Consider the following 23972-nt stretch of genomic DNA (forward strand, 5'->3'; position numbering starts at 1 on the left):
GGAAAAACAGAAGAAGATGAAGAAGAAGAGGAAGAAGAAGGAACAGAAGAAGAAGAAGAAGAAACAGAAGAGGATGAAGAAGAAGAGGAAGAAGAAGTAGGAACAGAAGAAGAAGAAGAAGAAGAAGAAGAAGAAGGAATAGAAGAAGATGATGAAGAAGAGGAAGAAATAGAAGAAACAGAAGAAAAAGGAACAGAAGAAGAAGAAGAAGAAGAAGATCCTTTCTCATTACTTTCAGTTGGAAAGAGCGTGGCAGTACGATTATTGGTTCCACCCTCTGAAATGTGCAGTAAAATGGATTTTGCACCTTTAAAAGTGATCAAGTCAATAAAGTCCAGTGATTGACCAGGACAGAGGTTGCGCTCAACATTATGCAACTTTTTTCTCGTGTCGTTATTGAAAGGCTCCCCTACTTTTTTTTTTTTTTTAAAGGCAGTTGTGTTTCCATGTCCGAAAGCTTCCTGATGATCCTCAGGCCAACTTTTGTGACCTTTGCCTCAGAGACTCGACATCTGTCGTTAGTGCGCGCGCGAGGCGTGTCCCTGTCCGCAGACCCGTCACCTCTTTAAGTGTCCGGGGAATTAAATCACCGGATTGTGTGCGAGATCACAGAGAAGCGAGGATGGCAAAGCTGAAGAAGTTCCCAGAGCCGCAGAACCAGACCCAGATCGTTGATTCGGAGTCCGATTCGGAGCAGGAGGACGCATTGACTCACGCGGAATCTGTCAGTTCGGCCACGAGCTCGGAGACGGCGCGGCGCTCGCAGGTGATCCACAGCGGACACTTCATGGTTTCCTCGCCGCATAGGGATCCGGTAGCGCGCAGGAGGAGAAGCTATTACTACGACTTCGACACGGTGAACAAGCCCCGCTGTCAGACCTACAGCTTCGGGCCGTTCAGCTCCGGGAGACTGAGCATCGACCCAACACTCACGCGCCTGTTCGAGTGCATGACACTGGCCTATAGGTAACAGCATGTGAACACAAACTTATGCAAAAAATAAATCAATAAAATAAAAAACATGTACACACAAACCTTTATCTTTAGGATATAGGTCAAAGATCAATGAGATCTTCAATGCAACACTTCCAATTAATAATAGAAATGTAGGTCGCTTAAAGATGACTTACCTCTTAAGAAATGTAATAACTGGTTTAATGGTCATACAGCATATACATTTTATAACCAAAGGTTTGTGGACAACTGACCATCAGAGTCGTATGTGCTCGATGAACATCACATCACATCATCAGTCCATATTTAGTTCCCCTTTGCTTTCATAAGAACCTCCACTCTTCTTGGAAGGCTTTATGTTGGAGCGTGGTTGTGGGAATTTGTGATTCTGCAGCCACAGGAGCATTAGTAAGATCAGGCACAAGAAGTCTGGGGTGCACTTGGTGTTCTTAAACACTGCACTTAATTCTGCAACACAGTTCTACAAATTATTCATGAAATGTTTTTATTTGTGTTGAGGTGATGGCACTATTCCCGTTTTTTCAGTCTAGCCTTGTGAAACCATGTTTTCCTGATTCTTGCTTTGTGTACAGGACCATTGCCATGCTGGAACAGGTTTTGGGTTTAACTTTGACTTAGTTCAAGGCAGGGGAAAGTGAAATGCAAGAATATACAAAGTATTAGCCATCTTATACAATTGTATGCTAATGAACCTTTTTTTTGAAAGACCCACATATGGGTGGGATTGTGAGGTGTCCACAATCTTTTAACCTATGGAGTTAATATAAGACTGGAATTCCTGTTTATAAACAGGTAAACTTTAATGACATTTTGTACTCGAATAATTAGTCTTAATTACTGCAATCTGAATGCCATAAATGGCATAAAATGCATTACTGTACATAACAATATATTACAGCTTTTTGTCACATTTTTTCCAAATGGTCAGCAGTATATTTAATTCATCAGGTAATGTACAGTATATACTATAAATAATTTGTTGTAATTTGTTAATAAAAATGTTTATCTGACACCTCGGTACCACACAAGACGCTGATGTGGTAAACACATGACATGGCAGCACCAGCCAGTACAATAGATATCTTATAGTGCAAATTAATGTATCTATATAATAATATTTACCTGTGCAATTAGTTCTTGAACTAAAAGTGTCCCACATTTAAATAACATGAAACCATGTCATATATAATGCACAGCTATATTAGCCAGATAAATACCGTATTTTACGGACTATAAGCCGATTTTTTCCCACGCTCGGAACCCCGCGGCTTAAACAATGAAGCGGCTAATTTATGTCTTTTTCCTGGGTTTTCCTGGTTTCACAAGCTTCAAGCCAAAAAACTGAGCCCCATAACATTAGACCAATGAAATTGCTGAACGGGTTCAGGTGAACCAATGAAATTCTTTATATTAAATCAGATGCGCTCCCACTGAATCGGGCCGCACCACATCATAAATATGGATGAGGTTCCTCTGACGTTTGACCTGCCGCTCACCCGGACTGTCTACAGGAAATGCGAATCTTTTGTCACACTGAAAACAACCGGGCATGAAAAAACACACTTCACCTGTGTTCTAAGCTGCACGTCATCGGGAGAAAAGCTTCACCGATGGTGATTTTTAAACGCACAACGATGCCAAAAGATAAACTCTCGAGAGAAATAGTTGTGAAAGGAAGGAGGAAGACAGTGAACAATGACTTTCTTGGAAGGCTACTGTTCAGATACACGCAGTGTTAAAGGCACTGTCTTTCGTTAAAGCCTGTGTTAAGTTAATTAGTTTCAATGTAGGAACCTGCAGCTTATAGACAGGTGCGGATTATTTATGTTCAAAATAAAAATCATTGTAAAATTCAGTGGGTGCGGCTTATATTTGGTGCGCTTAATAGTCCGGAAATTACGGTACTAGAATTTACCTTGTATTACAGTTTTATTTTATCATGCACTTTCTGATCTTGTTTACTTCTTTGACCCTACAGACAGGCTGTTAATGTCAGTACAAGGTTTCTTTGGAGTCAGCTAAGTTTGGAGTAAGCGCGCCAGTGTTTTTTTTAAACAGCTGTGACATGGCTGATAGAGTGAAGACACACAGAGAGGGAGATGGACTTTGGCAGTAGCTGGCAGCAAAGCAGTCAGGCAGGGCTTACAGTGTAAATGAGTTTAAAAGTCCCTCTCCCTTTCTCTAACCCCCCCCGTCTCTTTCGCTCTTTTTTTTTCTCTTGCATTCTTTTTCTCTCTATCCCTCTCTCGAGGCCGTCTTTCAAGTCTGTCATGACATTCAACCTGCACTCTGTGTTGTCTTAAGTGTCTCACGTCCCTGTCCTTGCGGTCACTATGTAAGAGCAAAAACCGTCAAAGAATGAATATAAGTGGCAGCAAAGGTTTCAATAAGATTTTTAAGTAAAATTAACCAAAATAAACGACTTAACCAGAAAAGCTGTGCAACATAACTAGTATAAAATGGACTTTGAATATAAATCAGATATTAAAAGTACTAGCAATACCTATGATACTTTCATAATCAAAAAGATACTGGTACAGAAATTACCCCAATATTAACATCAAAATTGAGCTCTGGTGCATCCTGTTTCCACTGATCATTCTTGAGATGTTTCTACAACTCTACCTGTGGTGAATTCAGTTGATTGGACATGATTTGGAAAGGCACACACTTGTCTATATGAGGTCCCACAGTTAACAGTATATGTCAGAGCATAAAACAAGCCATGAAGTCCAAGGAATTGTCTGTAGAACTCTGTAGTTTCTCTGTGGCGAGAAGAGAATCTTCCAGAAAAACAACCACTTCTACCAATCAGGCCTGTATGGTACAGTGAAGCATGGTGGTGGCAGCATCATGCTGTGGGGATGTTTTCAGCAGTAGGAACTGGGAAACTAGTCAGGATCAAAAGAAAGATGAATGCAGATGAATGTACAGAGACATCCTTGATGAAAAACTGCTCCAGAGCGCTCTGGACCTCAGACTGGGGCGACGGGTCATCTTCCAACAGGACAACAACCTAAGCACACACTCAAGATAACAAAGTAGTGGCTACGGGATGACTTTGTAAATGTCCTTAAGTGGCCCAGCCAAAACACTCAGACTTGAACTTGATTGAACATCTCTGGAGAGATCTGAAAATGGTTGTGCACCGACACTCCCCATACAACCTGATGGAGCATGAGAGTTTTTGCAAAGAAGACTGGGAGAAACTGCTCAAAAATAGTTGCGCCAAGCTTGTAACATCATATTAAAAAAGACTTGAGGCTGTAATTGGTGCGAAAGGTGCTGTGATTACTTATGTACGTGATTTTTTTGTTTTGTTTTTGTTTTTAATAAATTCGCAAAAAAAAATGATAATAATAATTTGGGGTATTGTTTAGAGGAATTTTGAGGAAAATAATGAAATTAATCCATTTTAGAATAAGGCTGTAATATAACACAATGTGGAAAAAGGCGCTGCGAATACTTTCAGGATGCACTCCTGCTACACTGGATTACTCAGGCACTGTGTTTTTTAAGCTTCAAATTTCTAGCCTTTAAATTATTTATCTCTAATGTTTCAAACTTGAAAGCTTTCTGACATTTAGATTCAGTGTGCTCATGATGTTACCAGATGCTCCTCTGCTATCATGCTTTATGAAGTCCTAACAACAGGAATATCTGCACTCTGAGTTTCTTGAAGTCGCAACATCCTCTGTATCATTAGTGTGTTAAATGTTCTGGAAGAATGAGGAGATGGCGTAAAGTGCAGCAAATGTGGCCAAATGAGCCACTGAGATGGTGATTAGTTGCAGGTGTGTGACTAAGATAGTGCAGATAAAAGATGTACATTATATGGACAAACGTTTGTGGACACATGACCATAATATGTGTTTCTTTAAATGTCCTATTCCACATTAAGTCCCCATTTTCTGTTATAATAACCTGGAAAGATGTTTCACAAGATGTTGGAGTGTGTTTGTGGATATTCTGCTTGTTTAAATACAAAGGCTATAGTAAAGTCAGGTACTGATTTAGGATAAAGAGGCCTGGGGTACAGTCAGCCTTCCAATTCATCCCAAAGGTGTTTAATAGGGTTCATGTCAGATCTTTTTAGCAGGCTACTCAAGATCTTTCACTCAGACCCATGTAAACCATATCTTCATGGAACTTGCCTTGTGCCTGTCATGCTGGAAAAGGTTTGGGTCTCCTAGTTCAAAGGAAGGGAAATTTCTATGCATCCGTATTCACAGACACCTTATACAATTGTGTGCCTACAACTTTGTGTTCACAGTTTGGGAATAAAGCACATGTAACTGGAAACGTCAGGCATCCCAATATCAATTTAACATAGCTAGGCACAGTAGTTTTGGGTTTTTAAATTTTAGGAACTAATAATAATAATTAAAATGAACTAAACTAAAGTTCACAGAGCTTTTTGTCTCTTTGAGTCACTTTCTTTCTCTTTATTCTCTCTCTTTGTCTTTCTCTCTGCAGCGGGAAGATCGTGTCTCCTAAGTGGAAATCCTTTAAAGGGCTGAAGCTGCTATGGAGGGACAAAATCCGTCTGAATAATGGCATCTGGAGAGCCTGGTTCATTCAATGTAAGCTTTTTAAATCTGAGAATCACCAAAAATACCAGATTTGTGAGCTCAAATGTTAGTTGTTGTTGAAAACAAACGAGTGGATAAATAATCGGATCACTTAATGACCATAGATTTGAAAATTGTGGTATTATGTAAATAATTAAACATGACAGGGCATGCTGTTTTAAGAAATTAATCAAGTAGAAGTGAAGTAACAGCATATTCTGACACTTGTCAATCATTTTTAACAAATTATTAATGAACATAACTAGCTTTTTGAAATGAATTTAATGTGTAATGCTTACTATGAATGTGAATCTGTTTTATGTAAACCCAGCCATAAACCCCAGAGGGTGAACTCGGAGTTTCCATTTTGTCAGTTGTTTTGTAACATAATTTATTTTTTCCACTTTGTTCTGCTCTGAGAATATTGAGGCTTTTTTTTATTTTCCCAGTAATCATTTGAGAAAGTGAAGTCTGTCTACTGTCAGATGTATAGATAGAGATAGACAGATAGATAGATAGATAGATAGATAGATAGATAGATAGATAGATAGATAGATAGATAGATAGATAGATAGATAGATAGATAGAGTCATTCTTTCACCAGAATCTATTCTTTCTGTCAAAGAACTTAACTTTTAACTTAAATATAACAGATGCAATAAACACTGGAGACTCCATACATAAATGTTACATAAATTTCTCCACACACGTTTTTTTTAACACGGTTTATGTTAAGCGTTCGAAGTGTGTAAGAACGAGCGCTTTAATGTAAACCTGTGATTTGCTTTGCAGACGACACTATTATGAGAGCTTCTATTTAAAAAAAATAATCAACACCTTCCGACCAGTCAGAATTGCAAATTTAACAGCACTGTTACAACTGTCAATGATGCAATGCAAGATTTTAATTTTATCCAGTCAAATGTGCTTCTGTTACCAAACTGTTATCACAAAGCATTACATTCTCTCTTCACTTGAACTAAAAGAACCAAAACCTGTTCCAGTATGACAGTGGCCCTCTGTATACAAAGCAAGCTCAAGGAAGATATGATTTACACGAGTTCAAGATCTTGAGTGGCCTGCTATAGAGATCTGATTTCAACCCCATTAAGCACATTTGGAATTGGAATGTTGGAATGCTGATTGCACCTCAGGCCTCCCCGTCCTACATCAATTTCTAACCTTATTAATGTCTAAAAGTACACTTCAAAATCTAGTGAAACACCTTTCTGGAAGGGAAGAAAGATTATTATAACAGCAAATAGAGACTAAATGTGGACTGGGATGTTCAAAAAGCAATGTTATGGTCAGGTGTTTCACTATATAGAAAGAATTTTCTATATAGTGAATAATTCTGCACGCAATTACAAATAAAAATGATTTTTTTTTTTTTTTACATTTTGCTCTATTAACATTTTAGATGTGGAGAAAAGAAAGAATCCAGTGTGTGGGTTTGTCACTCCGTTGGAGGGTTCCGAGGCAGACGCCCATCGCAAACCTGAGGTCATTTGCATTAAATACATGAAATAAGCAAGAATAATTTTGCCGTGTGCGTGTTTTGCACATTTAAACATAAAAAAAAGAGTTTTCTGCATCCTGGATCCCTGAAAGAAAACATCATAAAGTACGGTTTATTGGTTTGTAATAACTCCTCTATATGTGTTTTTTGATGTCTAGGCAATTGTTCTGGAGGGAAGCTACTGGAAGAGACGGATAGAAGTGGTGATAAAAGAGTACCATAAATGGAGGATCTACTACAAGAAGAGGGTGAGAGAGGAAAAAATTAAATGCTTTGTGAAATATGCATTTGTGGAAATACATAGGATGCTAATAGCATGGTTACATACACTAGACACCTGAAGATTCGCATGTGCTTTTCAAACATCTCAATCGACATTTAGTCCGCATTTGTTGTTTGTTGTTGTACCCTCCAATCTTCTGTAAAGATTTCTCACTAGATTTTGGAGCGTAGCTGTGACGATTTATGACCATTTAGTTAGCAAAGTCAGGTACTGAAGAGTCCCGGGGTGCAGTCAACATTCCAAATCATCTCAAAGGTGTTTAATAGGATTGAGTTTATAGCTCTTAGACAGACCACTCAAGATCTTCCACTTCAACCCATGTAAATAATAATAATAATAATAATAATAATAATAATAATAATAATAATACATATCAATGGGCCTTTTACAAGACACTCAGGGACACCTTACATACTGTACTGTTACAACACATAAACAATTACCAACAATTGCTTAAAAAAAAAAAAAAAACTGTTTTTCAATTCATATTTTCATGGAGCTCACTTTGTGCACAAATAGAAAAACTGTGTGAATGGAAAAAGTAATGATCCCGCATCCAAAGATCCTATACAACTGTGTGCCTCCAACTTTGTAGTTACTGTTTTGGGAAGAAACACATATGGCCACATATTGAGTCAGATGTCCCAATTATTTTATCCACATAGTGTATTATGTGTATTCACATAAGTCAAAGAAATTATTAATATACATATTATTTTCTGTTTTTGCTTCAGAAACACAAAGATCATGTGCCTGTTTTCCAGACGGTAAGACCTTAAGCTAATATTTACATTCATGGCATTTGAGATGAGATGAGATGCTCTTATCCAGAATGACTTACACTTATCACATTAATGCAAGTGAGCTGCAGAGTGGTTAAGGGCCTTGCTCAGGGGCCCAGGCATTGGAGCTTAGTGTGACTGGGATTTGAATTGATGACCTTCTGATCCAAAGTTCAATGCCTGAACCACTAAATTACCAGTCCCAGTATAGAGCAATGTTCATAAACCTGCTTAGAATAGCCTTTAGATTGATAGATTGAAGCTCAGATTGATTTCACGTAATTAGCATGTAGAATATGCAAAATGTTTGTTAATAATGTAATTAGAAACTTTGTTGTAGCCCCTCAAGCTGATTGTTAATATAGATTATAATTATAATAATTGTTATAAATTAAATAAAATTGTCTAAATGAGGCACAAATGTTGCACAAATTACGACCCTGACCAGATTAAAGTGTTTACTGAAAGTGAATAAAGGAATTTGAAGTAGACTGAATAAAATGCAAAGCTAAAATATTGTTTATTTGTTAAAAAGAAGAAAACCACGAATCCTGCCATAGGTAGACAATGCAGAATGATCACGATCATAAAATAACATTTTGATACCATTGCAAAGAGTCAGGAAAGTGTTTGTGAGTGAAATGATCTGATTCAATGAAAGGATTCAACATTTCCAGTGTTTGTAATGACTGATGGGTGAGGAAGAGATTTCCAATTTGTATACTCATGCATATTTATATACCTTAAATACATTTTTTTAATAATTATGTATTTTGTGGGTTCTTGTTCATTTTTATTTTTTACGTTCATAGGGTATCTGCAAGAGTGAAAGGGAAAGTTAATAGGACTGTGCTGAGACCTGCGATGTTGTATGGTTTAGAGACAGTGGCATTGAGTAAAAGACAGGAGGTGGAGGTAGCAGAGCTGAAGATGTTGAGGTTTTCGTTGGAAATGACGATGATGGACAGGATTAGGAACAAGTTTATTAGAGGGACAGTACATGTAGGACGTTTTGAAGACAAGGTGAAGGAGGTACGATTGAGATGGTTTGGACATGTGCAAAGGAGGGAAATGGGGTATATCGGTAGGAAAATGCTGAGGATGAAGACACCAGGAAGGGGGAAAAGAGGAAGGCCAAGGAGGAGGTTTATGGATGTGGTGAGGGAAGACATGCAGGTAGTTGGTTTGAAAGAGGCAGATGTAGAGGACAGGTGTGTATGGAGACGGATGATGTGCTGTGGCGACCCCTTTAGGGAGAAGCCGAAAGAAGAAGAAGAAGAAGAAGCATTAAGAAACACCAAATGCTGAATGATTCGAAACAAATTACTCATTTTATTTTATAGACTCTTATTTGCTTAGTTTGTGCATAAGGTAGTGCACAATGGAAATTCCACAATATATGGAGCATCTTTAGGATGGATTAAAACTGTCAGTGGTTTATATCTAGATTCTTTGATCAAGGGCATGTCAGGTTGAGTGAAAATTGTTACTTAGTACAACAAGAAGTAGCAGAACTCCTGATAACTCAATCAATTATAGTTAGTTATTGTGCTACATACCATCTTATGGCACCAGTAGGACATTTGGACATTTGGTAGTCAGTCATTTTATACTGATCAAAGGCCTTACATTAATGTATGTTTTAGTAGGTTAGTAGTTTGCCTTTGCACCCTTCTCCGGTTACCTATTAATAGCTCAGACTTGCTCAGCTGGGCAAAGTCAGAGTGTGTGATCTGTAGAGAGTGAAATAAGAGCGCAAACGTGGAAAAAACGTAAACACGGCACTCCACTTGCGTCATAGCGGCCCAAATTTATGAAAAACGAATCACTCAATGGCTCATGGTGACAAAAGGGGCAGTCTGTTTCTTAGTGATACGCTGATTCAATTTCAGTGCTGTTTAATCAAAAGTGACCCACTTGCAAAAAATGCAAACGTGTTGTTTTTATTGTCCATTTGCCTGCATATGACCGTCATAGTTCTCAACCGTTGCTTTAGTGTAAAATATTTATAAGCAATGAGCTGCTGAGTGCATTATGGTGTGCGTTTGAATTTATATGAATTTATAAATCCTGTGTGGCAATTAGTTTTTATTTTTAATCCATGTAGATTCTGAAAAGATTCTTCTTAAATAGGGCTCGGTTTAGGTTCTCACAAAATAAGCTAGACAGATAAAGCTAGTGATACGCAAAAAACTTTTGAGAATGATATCATTTGTGGAAACTGCTTTTTTGCTGAAGCTGAGTGTTATGCTAGCTCCTGTAGCTTAGGCTAGTCATGAGCAGATCTGCAATACGTTTTGTGAATTTGAACAGTTTATACTCACATTAACTAAATCTGGTAGAATACAACAATCATACAGATAAACCATATGAATTGAAAATGCAAGGCTGAAAGCTCTTATGTATATCTGTATGTGCAGTCCTATGGTAGCCCTAACTATGTAACTAGCTGGCTAGCTAGTTGCTAGTACATTACCTAGAGCAGCGGCCCCCAACCTTTTTTGCACCACAGACCAGTTTCATATAAGACAATGTTTCTACATACTCCACATAATTATTAATATAATTATAAAATCTATAATAAAAATGTACCCAACTCACCATAATACAGAAGCGTGGGAGATTCATTTATCAATACATAGATTAAAAAATGCAACTGAAACAAGTGTATTAAATTAGCATAAGCGGAAGTGGTCATTTTTGTCTACATAAAACAAGCTACAGACCGTAAAAGTCAATAAAATGGAAATTCATCATCATAGTTTGCAAATGTTGCTTGAGCGGGAAAATGCTTACAAGCACTGAGCTACTGAGAGCATTAAGTGTGCACTTCAGTTTAAGGGAGTTAACTTACAGTGTAGTAAACTCCTGTGTGTCAATGTGGCCACATGCAGGAAGTGGAGATGAGGCCTTCCCTCATTCCCTCTCTCTGCACGTGAGTGTGTGAAGTGGGTCAGGAACAAAAGGGCCAATCTGCCTTCGTTGAGAGTCAGCACATGGAGGGGAATGAAAAACATAATGGTGATGGTTGGTGGGATTGTGTGTGTGTTTATGTGTGTGTGTGTGTGCATGTGTGTGTTGGTGCTCATTAACGCCTCACGAGTATGCATGCGTACTCACACCTCACAAACCTAATTTCGCCTTGTGGAAAACACATATCCAGAGCATTACTATAATTTACCTCTTTTTTTGTATTGCGGGCCACCAAAAACAGCATGGGGGCAGTTTCATTGTTAGGAGAGACGTAATCGCCAGTGCTTCCGGCTGAATTTGGGCTCCCCTATAAAAGTGATGAGTCTTTGTATGTGTGTGCAAGAGATGAGGATGGACTTGGAGTTGGTTGCTTTTATGCTGTGGTTGAGATGCAGAACAGAAATGTAGGAACTAATATTGGGACGGAAACTGGAGGCAGGAGTCTGCATTGAGATGTGAGTAGCATATTGTCGATCATTTAGTGTTTTATTTATCATATGTGTGTGTTTAGAGGCGCTGGATTGATTCTGACTTTAATATGTTCATTATCCAAGAAATCTGATCATCAGGACATGTTTTAGTCAATATTACAAATGTGCAAGAATCAATGTTTAGACTCTGAAACATATTATTGTTGTCTTGATATCAGCATTAACCATAGAGGCTACTGTTCTGCTGCACAAACTTTTTCTGCAAAATAATACTTCATAACTATACTATTCTGTATTGCTGTAGGCCTGCATTCTGTCCCTGATCTGCATTTGTGGTTCCCTCTGGTGGTCAGGATGTACAGATGTAGAGCTCAGCCGCTAGTGTGCTGTAGGTCCATGGTTGTCTGATGATGTTTAATCTGCTCATTATTGTCAAAAACGATAAATTATTAAACATGAGCACATCTAAAGCGAGAAGCACAAACGCATGTTCAACTATTTGAGACAGGCAATTTAAAAAGCCAGCTGTTTTTAAAATTGTGATTTATTAATTTATTTTGCATAGAATATGAAACTGCGAATATAACACTGAAATTCCTATCACGGTTACCTGTGACATGGCCAACAGAGAGCTAGTTTATTATGTTTTAATTACAAGCTGCTTTGCTAAATAAGGTAATAGTAGTAGCATTAGGCTGTCTCTAGATGTTTACCAAAGTTGCAAGACAAATTTATTAGATTCTAAGGCATAAGACAAATATCAGTTATAGACATAGATAGTTCAGTGGTGTACAGAAATTTGATTAGTTTTCACAGTTCTGCCTGAGCAACCTTAGGCCAATGAATTATTTGTAGGAATTTGAACAAAGACAATCTGTGGTTTTCAGGTGACAATTTTGTGTGAATCTTTCTCATTAGCAAAAAAACAGAACAGAAGCACCTTCACATTTATTATCATTAAAAAACTCAGAGGTTATGAACATACAAATTAGAAATATCTCCCCAACAAATACACACCCACCTCCTTCCTCTGGTGATGGCATTTGCATATTTAAACCCTGATAGGCTCTTACATTTTATGATGCAATAATGTTCAAAATGTATTTAGAGGCTCTAGTGATGTTTTTGGCTCCACCTGTTTTTTTTTTCATATTACATAGAATGTGGATATTTCTGCAGTGCCCGTTTTTGCATGTTCTATTTAATCAATACAAAATATATATATATTTTTTTAGTTTCTGACTTTTATTTACACATTTAACTGCTCAGATTAATGCTATATAAGTTTTATGAGTAGGTAAAACATTGCTAATTGCATGGCTGAGCATCTGGGCTCATCTTTAGTATAATGAGTTCTTGACATCTATGAATATAGTTGCATGTACTTATAGTTACATGTAGTTACATATGAATTGTCACTCCTCAGACACCCATCTGCAGGTCTGGCTTGGAAAAATGGTCTGATCAGATGTACCCAGAGCCCATACCCTCTCAGGAAGAGGTGCATTTGTTTGACTTGGACTGCTTTCTGTCAGATATCTCGGACACTCTCTTCACCATGACGCAAAAGCCTAACCCTTGGAGTGAGGAACGCCACAACAGTGAGTAACAGAGTTCCACATTGCCATAGTAATCAAAGAGTGAAATTGTTCAGTGTGATAATTGTTATACTATTTTATACTATACTACTATTTAACACTCAGATTTGTGCTTCAGTGTGTATTCATATTCAGAAATATGTGCAAAAGTCAGATGCAAAGACACGGATTCAGCATTATATAAGTGATTCCTACATGGTTGGGTCTGTTTTAAGTAGATTTACGATTTACCACATGGATATAAGGACGAAAGAGTGATGATTTTTTTTTCCACTTCTAGTAAATTTATTAACAATAAAGAAGCTATAATATGTAGTCATTTTAATGAAACAACATTATTTTTTATATATTTTCAAGTAGAGTTATAACATTTTAAAACCCCTGTAAAAAGCATGTATATATTTGAAATATAATATATTTTAAGATCCCATTCAGCTTCCAGTCTCAATGTAGCAACACCACACTGATCATCCTAAAGCAATTAAAATGAATTCAAATTAACGTTCATATGCTACAGTTTTACACATCCCACAATCATTCTGTTTAATGCTCATATGCTTTATTTGATATAATAATACATTTACAGTCTGTGTTGCCCAAAACTCTGTAAAAAAACATATATGAGTCACCAATCAGTAACATTTAATCAGGCAGGAAAATTGAGCATCTGTGCTCATTCCACAAACAAATTCTTATATTTTGCAAACATTTAGGTACGCTGCTACTTTCAGCAAAGCACTAATTAAGCACTAATTTCAGCAAATTTCAACCAAAATTGCTGACTAAAGATGTTTTTCAAAAACGTATGACATGCATTCCTCTCACATACAGTATGTCACACCCTTTTCTAACAAATAGACATGTGAGGCTGTAAAATCAATTCAGGAGGATGCAGCTCTGCCAAAACAGGGAAGTATAAATGAATGAATGCTTAAATGCACACTCACTTACACCCACACACACACTAAAACATGCATGAAGATGTTCCTGTTGTAATACATGCTCTTACTTTTTCAGCCTACACCAGCAATGCTGATATGATCCAGCCTGGTTTATCTCCACTTCAGCCCAACTTGGACGATCTCATGGACATTCCTGGTAACATATTCATGCATTAATAAAATATAATATTTATACATGTAGAAGTATAGTACAAGTACCAACAAAATATGTAAATTTGGCTAAAATATTGGCACCAAACACAACATGAAGAAATTTAAAAATACATATCTTGATGCAGTCATTTACTGTGAGAAGACATTAATGGGCTTTAGCTGTGTTTTATTTCATGTATATACAGGGTTTAGTAAAATGCTAAGCATTTGGGCCGAAAGTTAGCACAGTCCTGTTTAATTAGATAATTAGAAAAGTTTACCCAATTTGCACAATTTCTTGTTATTCATTTCAGTATGTAAGATCTTTTTTAATAATAGATTGTTAAATTTAAACTAATGATTTTTATGATAGTATAAAATACAAAACCATGGACATCTCAGTTTCTATAATTTAATCTTGCATATATTTTGCAGGGTTTTTAGATTAAATTCTTAGACTGTCTTTTCACACATTTTGAATATTTCTCCCAGTAAAGTGAAACAATCAGTAGAGTTTATGGAAGAATGGAAGAATAACTATTTGATCCTACATATGCAACTAACACAATAACTATGAGAAAAAAATCACTATCAACTTTTTTTTAACTTGTTGATATGGTTGATATGATATGTATCCACCAAACAAGTCTCTGTCGAAGTTGTTGTTATTGAAACGTTAAAATCAAACGTGATATAATTTGTCATAACGAATTATGGTCTAACTACTGTCTTAGAAAATTCATCAACACCTTCTGGCTAATGTGTAATGCCTGACTGGGAAAAATAAATAACACAAATATTACAGTGTCAAATATACATAGTTGGGATATAGTAGACTGTAAGTGTAAAGTCCATTAATATTGATTTGTTGGAATCCAGAATAAATGGGCAAGTGTAAGGATCTTAACAATTCAGACAACGGCCAAATTGTGATGGCTTGATGACTCGGACAGAACATCTCCAAAACAGCATGAATTTTGTGGGGTGTTCTTTGTATAAAGTAGTTAAGACCTACAGTGGCCAAGGAAGTACACCCACTGAACCAACAACATGATAATGGGTACCCAAGACTAACTGGTTTGCATGTGAGGAGTGAAAAGTGACCTGTACCACAAAAAGGCTACTGTCGCACAATTAGCTGTAAAAGGTGCTTAATGCTGGCAAAGCATACCACCTACCCTGCTAAGAGGATTCCTCAATAGCAGTGGCAGAATAATGCACAATGCTACACTGCAATGATCGCTCAGGAATGGTTTGAGGAAATAAACAAATAATTTAAGGTGTTGACTTGGCCCCCAAATTCCCAAGAGCTTAATCCAGTCAGGCATCTATAGGATATGCTTATTAGTTTTTTCTTCCAATTTTTATTTTCATTCATGGTAGATAAATCTAAATTCTAATCTCCACTGTAAGCATTCCCTCAGGAACGTTCATGTTTTCAACACTGTATATTGAAAAAAAAAAAATACAAATGATTGCCTCTACAAGACTTTTAGGGAAGTGCACAAGTTCACATTGTATTGTATGGACACTTACTCATCAAAAATCTTTTAGAAAAGTGTCCAAATTGAAAGCTGGATATCTAAAAAAAGCTTTAAGTGTTTAATCATTTAATTGTATTTACAATAGTGTTCACCTGAATGTATCTATTGGACTCACATTTCTTTGATTTTGTTATTTTCCTATATCTTGCAATACATATATTGGTTTGGAGTGATTGCTAAGTTCAGGTTAGGGGTCATCTGGAATGAAATGTGGAAGTTGAAGGGGATGTGGTAAACCAAGAATGGCCATCAAAAGGGTGCCACCACAGGAAGGGAAAAAGAGAGGCAGTGGGTTACTGTGGGTTAGCTCTAACTGTTGACATTTTCTCTTTGAGCTCAATCCATATTTATACAAGTTTGGCATGTGATTGCTTACTATTATTTCATAGCGACAAAAATTGTATGTGGAACTGCTATTGGCTTTCCTCAGTCTAAAACCAAAAGTTATTACAAAAGTGATTTTATATAGAAATTAGGAACGTACCTTAATCCAAGCTTAAACCCAAGATATTGCAGCATTAATGGTATAAACAGAGACCGTTCTTTATTATGCTGACTATTAAATTGTATGTGCAAATAGATAAATAATTGATGTTCTGCTATAAATTGGTTAAAAAAGGAGTGAAACTAGGCTTTTTTACTGTTATTGTTGCAGACATCTTTGCAAGTTACCGTGGCTATCCTCTGGTACAGAGTGGATATGCTGATTCTGATTTAATTGAGAGTTTATCCAACGCACCTTTCCCTTCAGCCCCATCCACTGTGATTAATACACCTCTGATACACACAGGATCCCAACTTACACAGGTAAACAGTAAAAAACAAACACTTAGAAATTACAATTAACATTTTTTTACATAGTAGCCTGGAATATAAAATATATACAACAATGTAACTGGTAATTTTGTCATCCCCAGCCCAATATCACAGAAAGCTTGCCTCAGTCCTCCTCAACAGTGAGTTTACCCTGCCCTGGTTATCCACACCGGCCTTTGCCCTGTGAGATGCCTTTTGATACTTTCAGAATGGCCTCCAACCCCAAGTTCAAGGGTTATTTAGAGTTTAGCGAGTTTCATCACTCACCGGCCATCCTCCCTGACATGGACTCATATGGACAGTCCTACAGTGTTCCTAGCATTGCCACTGGACCTTCAAACATATCTTCTGCCTCTTTGTCTCAGGAGAACCCTTACATCTACTCAAACACCTGCCTAAAATACAGACACGCTTCAGGTATCCAATCAGGGAGCAGCGTTGTAAGCACCCCCACTGTCATCACACATACGGGATTGATGAATGCCCTAGCACAAGATCCCCAAGAAGGCCAAAGCTACACTATGCTGGATATGGCGGACTACCAGGAGACATCTGTGGCCCCTCCTTTGCAAAGCCAAGCCCACTGCTTCTCTGTGCCACAGCAGGTAGCCGTGGGCTCAGGGAGAGGGAAGCACAAGCAAAAAATGGGAGGAGGTAGAGGGTTTCCCGTGGCGACATCTGTGCCTGTTTCTGTGGCTCCTCCCACACAGACTAGCTGTCTGGCCAAGCTTTTGTCCTCCAGCTCACAAGAACGTATGCCATTGACATATACACTCACCGATGTATTATTTTTTCATTGTGTATTCCCAAAGTTTTACTGATTTTTATATTTTTCTGATTCCATTCAGGAAAACCAACAGTGGGATTTAATCCTCCCTTCGTTGGGCTAAAATGCCATAGACCGACTTCACCCGTCTTAGCAGTATGTAGTATTTTATACAGGTTTTAATCTTAATTAGATGGATGATAATAAGTTGATAAAATCTAACTAATTGTTAATTTTATTTACTTAACAAAATGCTTTCTTTTGTGACCAGCAGTCCACCAGTAGCATGCCAGGGCACCAAAGAGGTTCACGGGCATCCCAGCATCCCCCTTGGCCCCCTGCCGAAGTGCAGTGCCAAATGCCTATGATGGTACATTCCAACGTCTCTCACAGCTCCAGCATCTCATCTCTTCTCGTCCCCAAAACTGAGAAACTCTCACCTGTCCAAATCCATGTACCGGAGAGAACAAGTCTAACAGGTACACTAATATCACTCTGATTATTTAGAGCTGTCTATCTTCTTTTTTTCGTCTGTTTAATTATTGGTGATTTTCTATGCAAAATTACAGTGAGTTTTTCAGGAACTTTTGACTCAACATCCCCAACGAACCCTCCAGAAAAACAGTCTGAAAATTTAACTGGAATAACCAAGACAGAGCATATTAAGGTAAGCTCACACATTCTTATATTTTTTTGTTATGTACTGTGTTTGATGTAATTGTTCTTCATAGTATTTTCTATTACAGACGGACACAAGGCGGATCACACACATATCTGCTGAGCAGAAAAGGAGGTTTAACATCAAATTGGGCTTTGATACTTTACACAGTTTGGTGACAACACTTAGCTCTCAGCCGAGCATCAAGGTATTCATTAGATAAAACAATAGAAAAAACAAGTCAGATATTCTGTATTTTCAGTGTCATTCCTGTATTTTCATTTTGGTTTATGTATTGTATTCACAAAAATTATTTAATTAGGGGCTAAGCACTCTAGATGCATAGGCACCTTATTGTTATTGCCTTATTGTTATTTTACACTTCGTTCACTATATCTCTGACAAATTTTTGTCCAATCAGAAACAGTGTTATCTCAGAGGATGCCAGGTTTATAAGAAGTCTTTTGAATACTACAAACATTTCGCCTATAATGAATGTGACAGTGATGCTGCCACACAGGAAGTAAAGCTGTGTCTCAGTTTTATATTAAACATAAAAACATACAATACATATTGTATATAACATATTATAAAATTGTAACAATGTCAAATGGATAACACAGTGAAATAGTCCTAGGGGGCTTTGGTGTTACACCACATTATACCACAACAATAACAACAACAGAAAGTCACTTAAATATGCAACAATGAACAGGTACACCAACATTTGTTGTTTTCTTTTTCAAACCCCCCCCCCCCTTCCTCCTCACCTATCAACCTCCAAAAGGAAAAAAAAAAAGAAACACTAGTGCAATCCTAGATACACAAAATACAGTTCTACAGTATGTTGATCAAGCTACAGCTTAATAGTATCCAAAACTAGACTGGAAAATATGGGTGGGGGCTAAGTGGGGGCTCATTTGCAAAGCTGGATAGTTTGACATGTTCATGAAGGGGCTGTCACGAAGTTTGCTTTGCTTTGCTACAGTTGCCAAGGCAGCAGTTGTAGTGCTTCTGTGAATGTTCAGCTCAATGAATCTAATCTAACTGCTGAATGTAAGCTTTTATTTACTCCCACTTAGTAGGTTACTTAGTCTCTTACACTTTCTTTCTTAGATCAGTAAAGCCACTACGTTACAGAAGACAGCAGAGTACATCAGTAAGATGCAGCAGGAGAGAGCACAGCTCCATGAAGAGTCACAGAGGCTCCGAGATGAGATTCTAGCGCTCAACTCAGCCATCAAGTATGAAACCCTTTTGCATTCTATGCTCTCTACCTAACAATAATCTTATTTATATTTCTAATGCTGTTTATAACAGCAGTAATTACAACGTTATTTATTAAAGTGATTTATACCACAGTGGTGCATGTTTACATTTATTCTAAAATATTTCTGATAAGACTGTTTATTCATTGCTTGATCACTGTGCAGAATATTTATAGAATATTCACACACTAAATGTGTACATCACTTATGATAATCCAAACCTGCCTTCCATAGTCCTTAATTTGTGTTTTTTGCCACACAGTATGTGTCAGCAGCAGCTCCCTGCCACTGGTGTCCCCATCACCCGCCAGCGCTTTGATCACATGAGAGAAAGGTTTCGGGAATATGTCCGGACCCAGACCTTGCAGAATTGGAAATTCTGGATCGTATCCTTTATTTCCCACCAATTTTTGTATATATGTATGACGTAAATAAGCTCTTGGGCCTTGGTTTTTAAATAAGTGTCTCACTTTCCTGAACCATTGCGCAAAAGTTCAGTGTGATTATGGAGCCTCTGTTTGAGTCCTATAACGTCATGGTGTCCACAACCAGTTTGGAGGAGATGTGCCGCACCACGCTCAGTTGGCTGGATCAACACTGCTCCCTACCTGCCCTCAGACCCGGTAAGCTTCTTTTCCTCTGTTTCAATACAATGATAAGAGTTTAAGTTCAGTGTATGGTACATGAGAGAAATAAAAACGAACATGTCGATAGCTTGACAAGGAAACTACTAGGGATCAGCAAAGCATTGAATCAATTTAAATGATGTGTATTAAACTTAAACAGACATGTTATATCCCTTTTATTTAAACAAAGAAATATTGAATATACAGTATCATCACCAGTCCTTTTGTGTGATTTGTGCTTTCAGTGTCCAAACTTTGCTTAGTCGATCTACTTTTGGGTTGTCTACCATTTTTAACATTTTGTTTTATATAAAACCTGTGGTGGATGAAAAACAGAAACTATGTACTTGAGTAAAAGTAGGTAAAATATTACTCCTGTAAAAGTAAACTTTCACTTGAGTAAATCTACAAAAGTATTTTAGTTCTTATGTACTTGAATTATTATGGCTATAATGTTCCTTTCAATTTTGTCAACTCAGTTTATGTGAAAAGACTCTAATGTTACTCTTAACACACCGATTTATTAATAGAATGATATAAATGAATCAAAAACTGATTGATATCTATTTCAATTATCATGAGCCCAAAACCTTCTTTTCAACAACTTTTAAAAAAATCTTACAAATAAGGTCACGGGTGTTGGGGCGAGTTTGAGTCAGGAGTTTCTTCCATCATTTATTCCTCTTAGAAATGTTCTACTTGCTGTTAAACTGATGTTAAACTGTATGTTGGTGATAAGTAGACACCACCAAGCGCCAATCAAAACAAGTTTAAAAAGGTGTGTGCTCGACCGTGATCGGTGCCTTGCTGCGAGATTGAATTAAATTAAATTAAATTAAAAGAAACGACTGGTTTCAAAAGTCAAAAGATATTTGACTTTGAAATGTAGTGAAGTTAAAGTAAAAGTCTCCCTAAATGAAAATACTTGTTAGTACAGATATGCGAAAAAGATACTTAAATACAGTAAATAATTACATTTACTTTGTTACTGTTCACCAGTGTAGAAAACGCTTTATATAACAGATAGAAAGACAGAAAAACAAGAACAAACAGATTTAAATATTGAAATCGATGAGGAAGTTTACTGTAATTAAAATATAAGTCATTTAAAAAAATTACTACTTGAGACCGTAAGTGTTGAAATGCACATTGCTTTTTCCAAACCACGGAAAATATCAACTGGTGAAAGGTGAAAGAAAGTGTGTACTACAATAATAGTACTCAAAACCAAAACAGTTGAGAACTACTAGTAATTGTCTGCTTTTTCCTTCCTTTCTTTTCTCTCAGCTGTTCTGAGTTCACTCCGTTTGCTCAGCACCACCACATCCATCTTGACAGACCCAAGTCAGGTTCCTGAGCAGGCCACTCAGGCAGTCACTCAGAGACACTTGTCCCATAGCTGCAACCAATGACAGTTGTTCTTTCTCTCTCTCTCTCTCTCTCTCTCTCTCTCTCTCTCTCTCTCTCTTGCTCTCATGGCTGCAGCCAATCATGTAAACTAATAACATCAACCGTTGGCTACAAACAACGATTATTAAAAGGTGATATTTGATAGATACAGAAAGAAATATGTATCTTGTTTCCATATGCATTTACATATACACATACACTCACTGGCAACTTTATGAGGAACATCCGCTCATTCTTTCACGTGTCCAATCTACTAATCATGTAGCAGTGATGGAATGCATATGATCCTGCAGATAAGGAGGAGAACTTGGGTTTACACATAATGTTGCAAAATAAACCCAAAACTAGTAAGTAAGTAAATGGTCAGCACTTTAAGAGCATGACCATCAAAACATCTCATCTTTAAATCTTTGATTGACATGTCCTACCTACCATTAACACCGAAGCATCGATTTTAAATACATGCTTGTGTTTTGTAAAGTTCTATGTGTACAAATTGTAAGCCACTGTTGGCCTTCAGCATTTGAACACCAAACATGTTTTGATTAATCGGCTACATTTTAAATGAATTGAATGAATTTCCTCAGCAGTTATTTTTTGGAAGAAAAGCAATTTACAGTGACCTCATAATGACAATTTCAGAACACTTGGTCTGAGAATGTAGCAATACAAAAGAAGCTATGTTTTTCAATTAAACTACAGCATCATCAATGATAGGTTTGTCTTTTTGTTTATTTAGCTGCAGATGATTCATCCGCCCGCTGGTTTCTGCCTTTATTTTCTCGATTTTCTCTGCAGGTTATCCTGTCGAACACATGGGATGAGTAAGAATATTTGTATTCATGTTCGATCTTGCAAGAAGGACTGAAGTTTTGTGCCTTGTAATGTTTGTTACAATTGTATTTAACCAAGCTTTTACAGTCTCAGGATATTAATGTGGTGCAAAGTGTTACTCTTTAAAATAAAGCACCGTTTTGCCTTTGTGGAATTATAATTATTTTTGTTTACCTTTATTTAAAAGCTGGGACACCACAATTTACAATAATTTCTTTTTGCATACTGGCAGAGTTGCTCGTTATATTGTAATGAATCACAGTAAAGTAAACCATGGGGAAATGTTGTAACTATATTGTTGGATTTAATCTTTTATTGCCAACATAAATTCATACATTTGAAAGAGTCAAAACATTAAACATTTACTTGGTCCAAATTTTTGATTACAGCACTCATAAAGAATTTTAGTCCACAAAAGTAGAAACATTATATTCAGTTTAACAATAAGAAGTTTCTAAAATGGTCATGAACTTAACACAATAAGAAACTGCTGAAATGAAAGATTACACAAGTGGAAACTGCTTAAACAATACCAAAAATAGTGACAAAAAACATTCAACAAAAAAGTCAATTAATTGTAAAAATCTGTCTCAAACAACTGACAATAAAAAAAGAAATGCTTTTTATGTGTAATTGTAAATGTAAAGCCATTTAAAGTTATAGTAACAATACAGTAAAGAAATCTTTATACACACAGTGGCTGATTGTGTATTTAATACCTATGCCTTCAATGGTGTCTTACCTGAATCAATTCACCTCTTAATACCATCATTATGATGCCACGGCTTTAGAAACCATCATTTTTATACAGAAACGCAGTATAAGAGAGCAGTGCATCGCAGACAGGTATCTCATAAAGTGAGACTGAATGCCATTATTAAGCAAGAAACCTAAAGGGACACAACCAGTCTCCTTTCACTGCAGCCTCAGATATGAAATAAAATGACCCCAAGATTTTCCTGGATATTTTATTAAGGCACATTGTATGTGTTGTATGTGCAAATTCTACAGACAGAATAAAAGTATAAATGGTTAATGAAAAAGTTTACCAACTGTTTTGAACAGTTTTTTTTCTAGCCTTTCCTTACCATTCAGCTTTTCTTGAAAAATCAGTTTTGTAAATGTCCTTGTGAGTGTATCTGCAATGAAATCCATCTCTTCTCCTTTCAGCATTGTGCAACGGTAAAAACAGCTGTTACGTCCACATGAATATATTTGTACCGTTTGCTACAGATGCATTTAAGAAGCTCTGACTATTGCGCAAATCAAAGGACGTGAAAATGCCGACGTGGCTGGACGCCCGATAGGTGACCTTGGAGTGACCAAATCTGATTAGTTAAAGCAACAGCTTGAAGCTATATAGATTTGGATGAAGAGCCTGTGCTGTTCATTTATGGCACTTATGGCATTTATGACACTTATGGCACTTCTAGATGTAAAGGCTGAAATCTGATTGGATAAAAAGATCCAGGAAAAACTACACTAGATGGCGCTGCTCTGTGCAGCAGTGAATCTGAGAAAAAGAGAATTGCCAATTGGAAATAACTGAATACAGTTTAAATAAGAAAGTTGTTACAGTACTGTCACTAAAGGGATGATCTGGTGACCTTTTACAACAGTAGATGGCGCTAAGCATGCGTTTTTAAAGTGATGGGAAACAAGCCATGTGTGTATAACAATTAAAGCAGGAAAAACCTTACTAAGCTGTTCATGAACTGATCTTAAAAACAGGATTTTTGCTTCTGCATATTATTGCATCACCTATTATTATGAGAGAGACGGCTAATAGTGGATATGACTATAGATTTACTGAGTGCTTTATAA

At 37.0% G+C, this 23972-nt stretch overlaps 1 protein-coding gene across 2 annotated transcripts; it reads left to right on the forward strand.

The window, feature by feature from the left end:
• The first annotated feature begins 458 nt into the window (after positions 1 to 458).
• On the forward strand, positions 459 to 22295 carry LOC124379548 (carbohydrate-responsive element-binding protein). Of its 2 annotated transcripts, none has more exons than XM_046839958.1 (17): positions 459 to 966; positions 5452 to 5558; positions 6967 to 7049; positions 7224 to 7313; positions 8083 to 8115; positions 12961 to 13135; positions 14150 to 14230; positions 16426 to 16577; positions 16688 to 17339; positions 17435 to 17508; positions 17624 to 17831; positions 17922 to 18019; positions 18099 to 18218; positions 19127 to 19254; positions 19541 to 19664; positions 19772 to 19901; positions 21192 to 22295. In XM_046839958.1, exons 1-17 carry the CDS (start codon positions 623 to 625, stop codon positions 21314 to 21316), a joined length of 2724 nt encoding a protein of 907 aa, XP_046695914.1. In that variant the 5' UTR covers positions 459 to 622; the 3' UTR covers positions 21317 to 22295. The 2 variants fall into 2 exon arrangements, with proteins under 2 accessions (XP_046695914.1, XP_046695915.1); XM_046839959.1 differs by having other exon boundaries at positions 472 to 966; positions 17627 to 17831.
• Positions 22296 to 23972: the final 1677 nt, after the last annotated feature.

This window comes from Silurus meridionalis, chromosome 25 (genome assembly GCF_014805685.1).
Source record: "Silurus meridionalis isolate SWU-2019-XX chromosome 25, ASM1480568v1, whole genome shotgun sequence".
Classification (NCBI taxonomy): Eukaryota; Metazoa; Chordata; class Actinopteri; order Siluriformes; family Siluridae; genus Silurus; species Silurus meridionalis.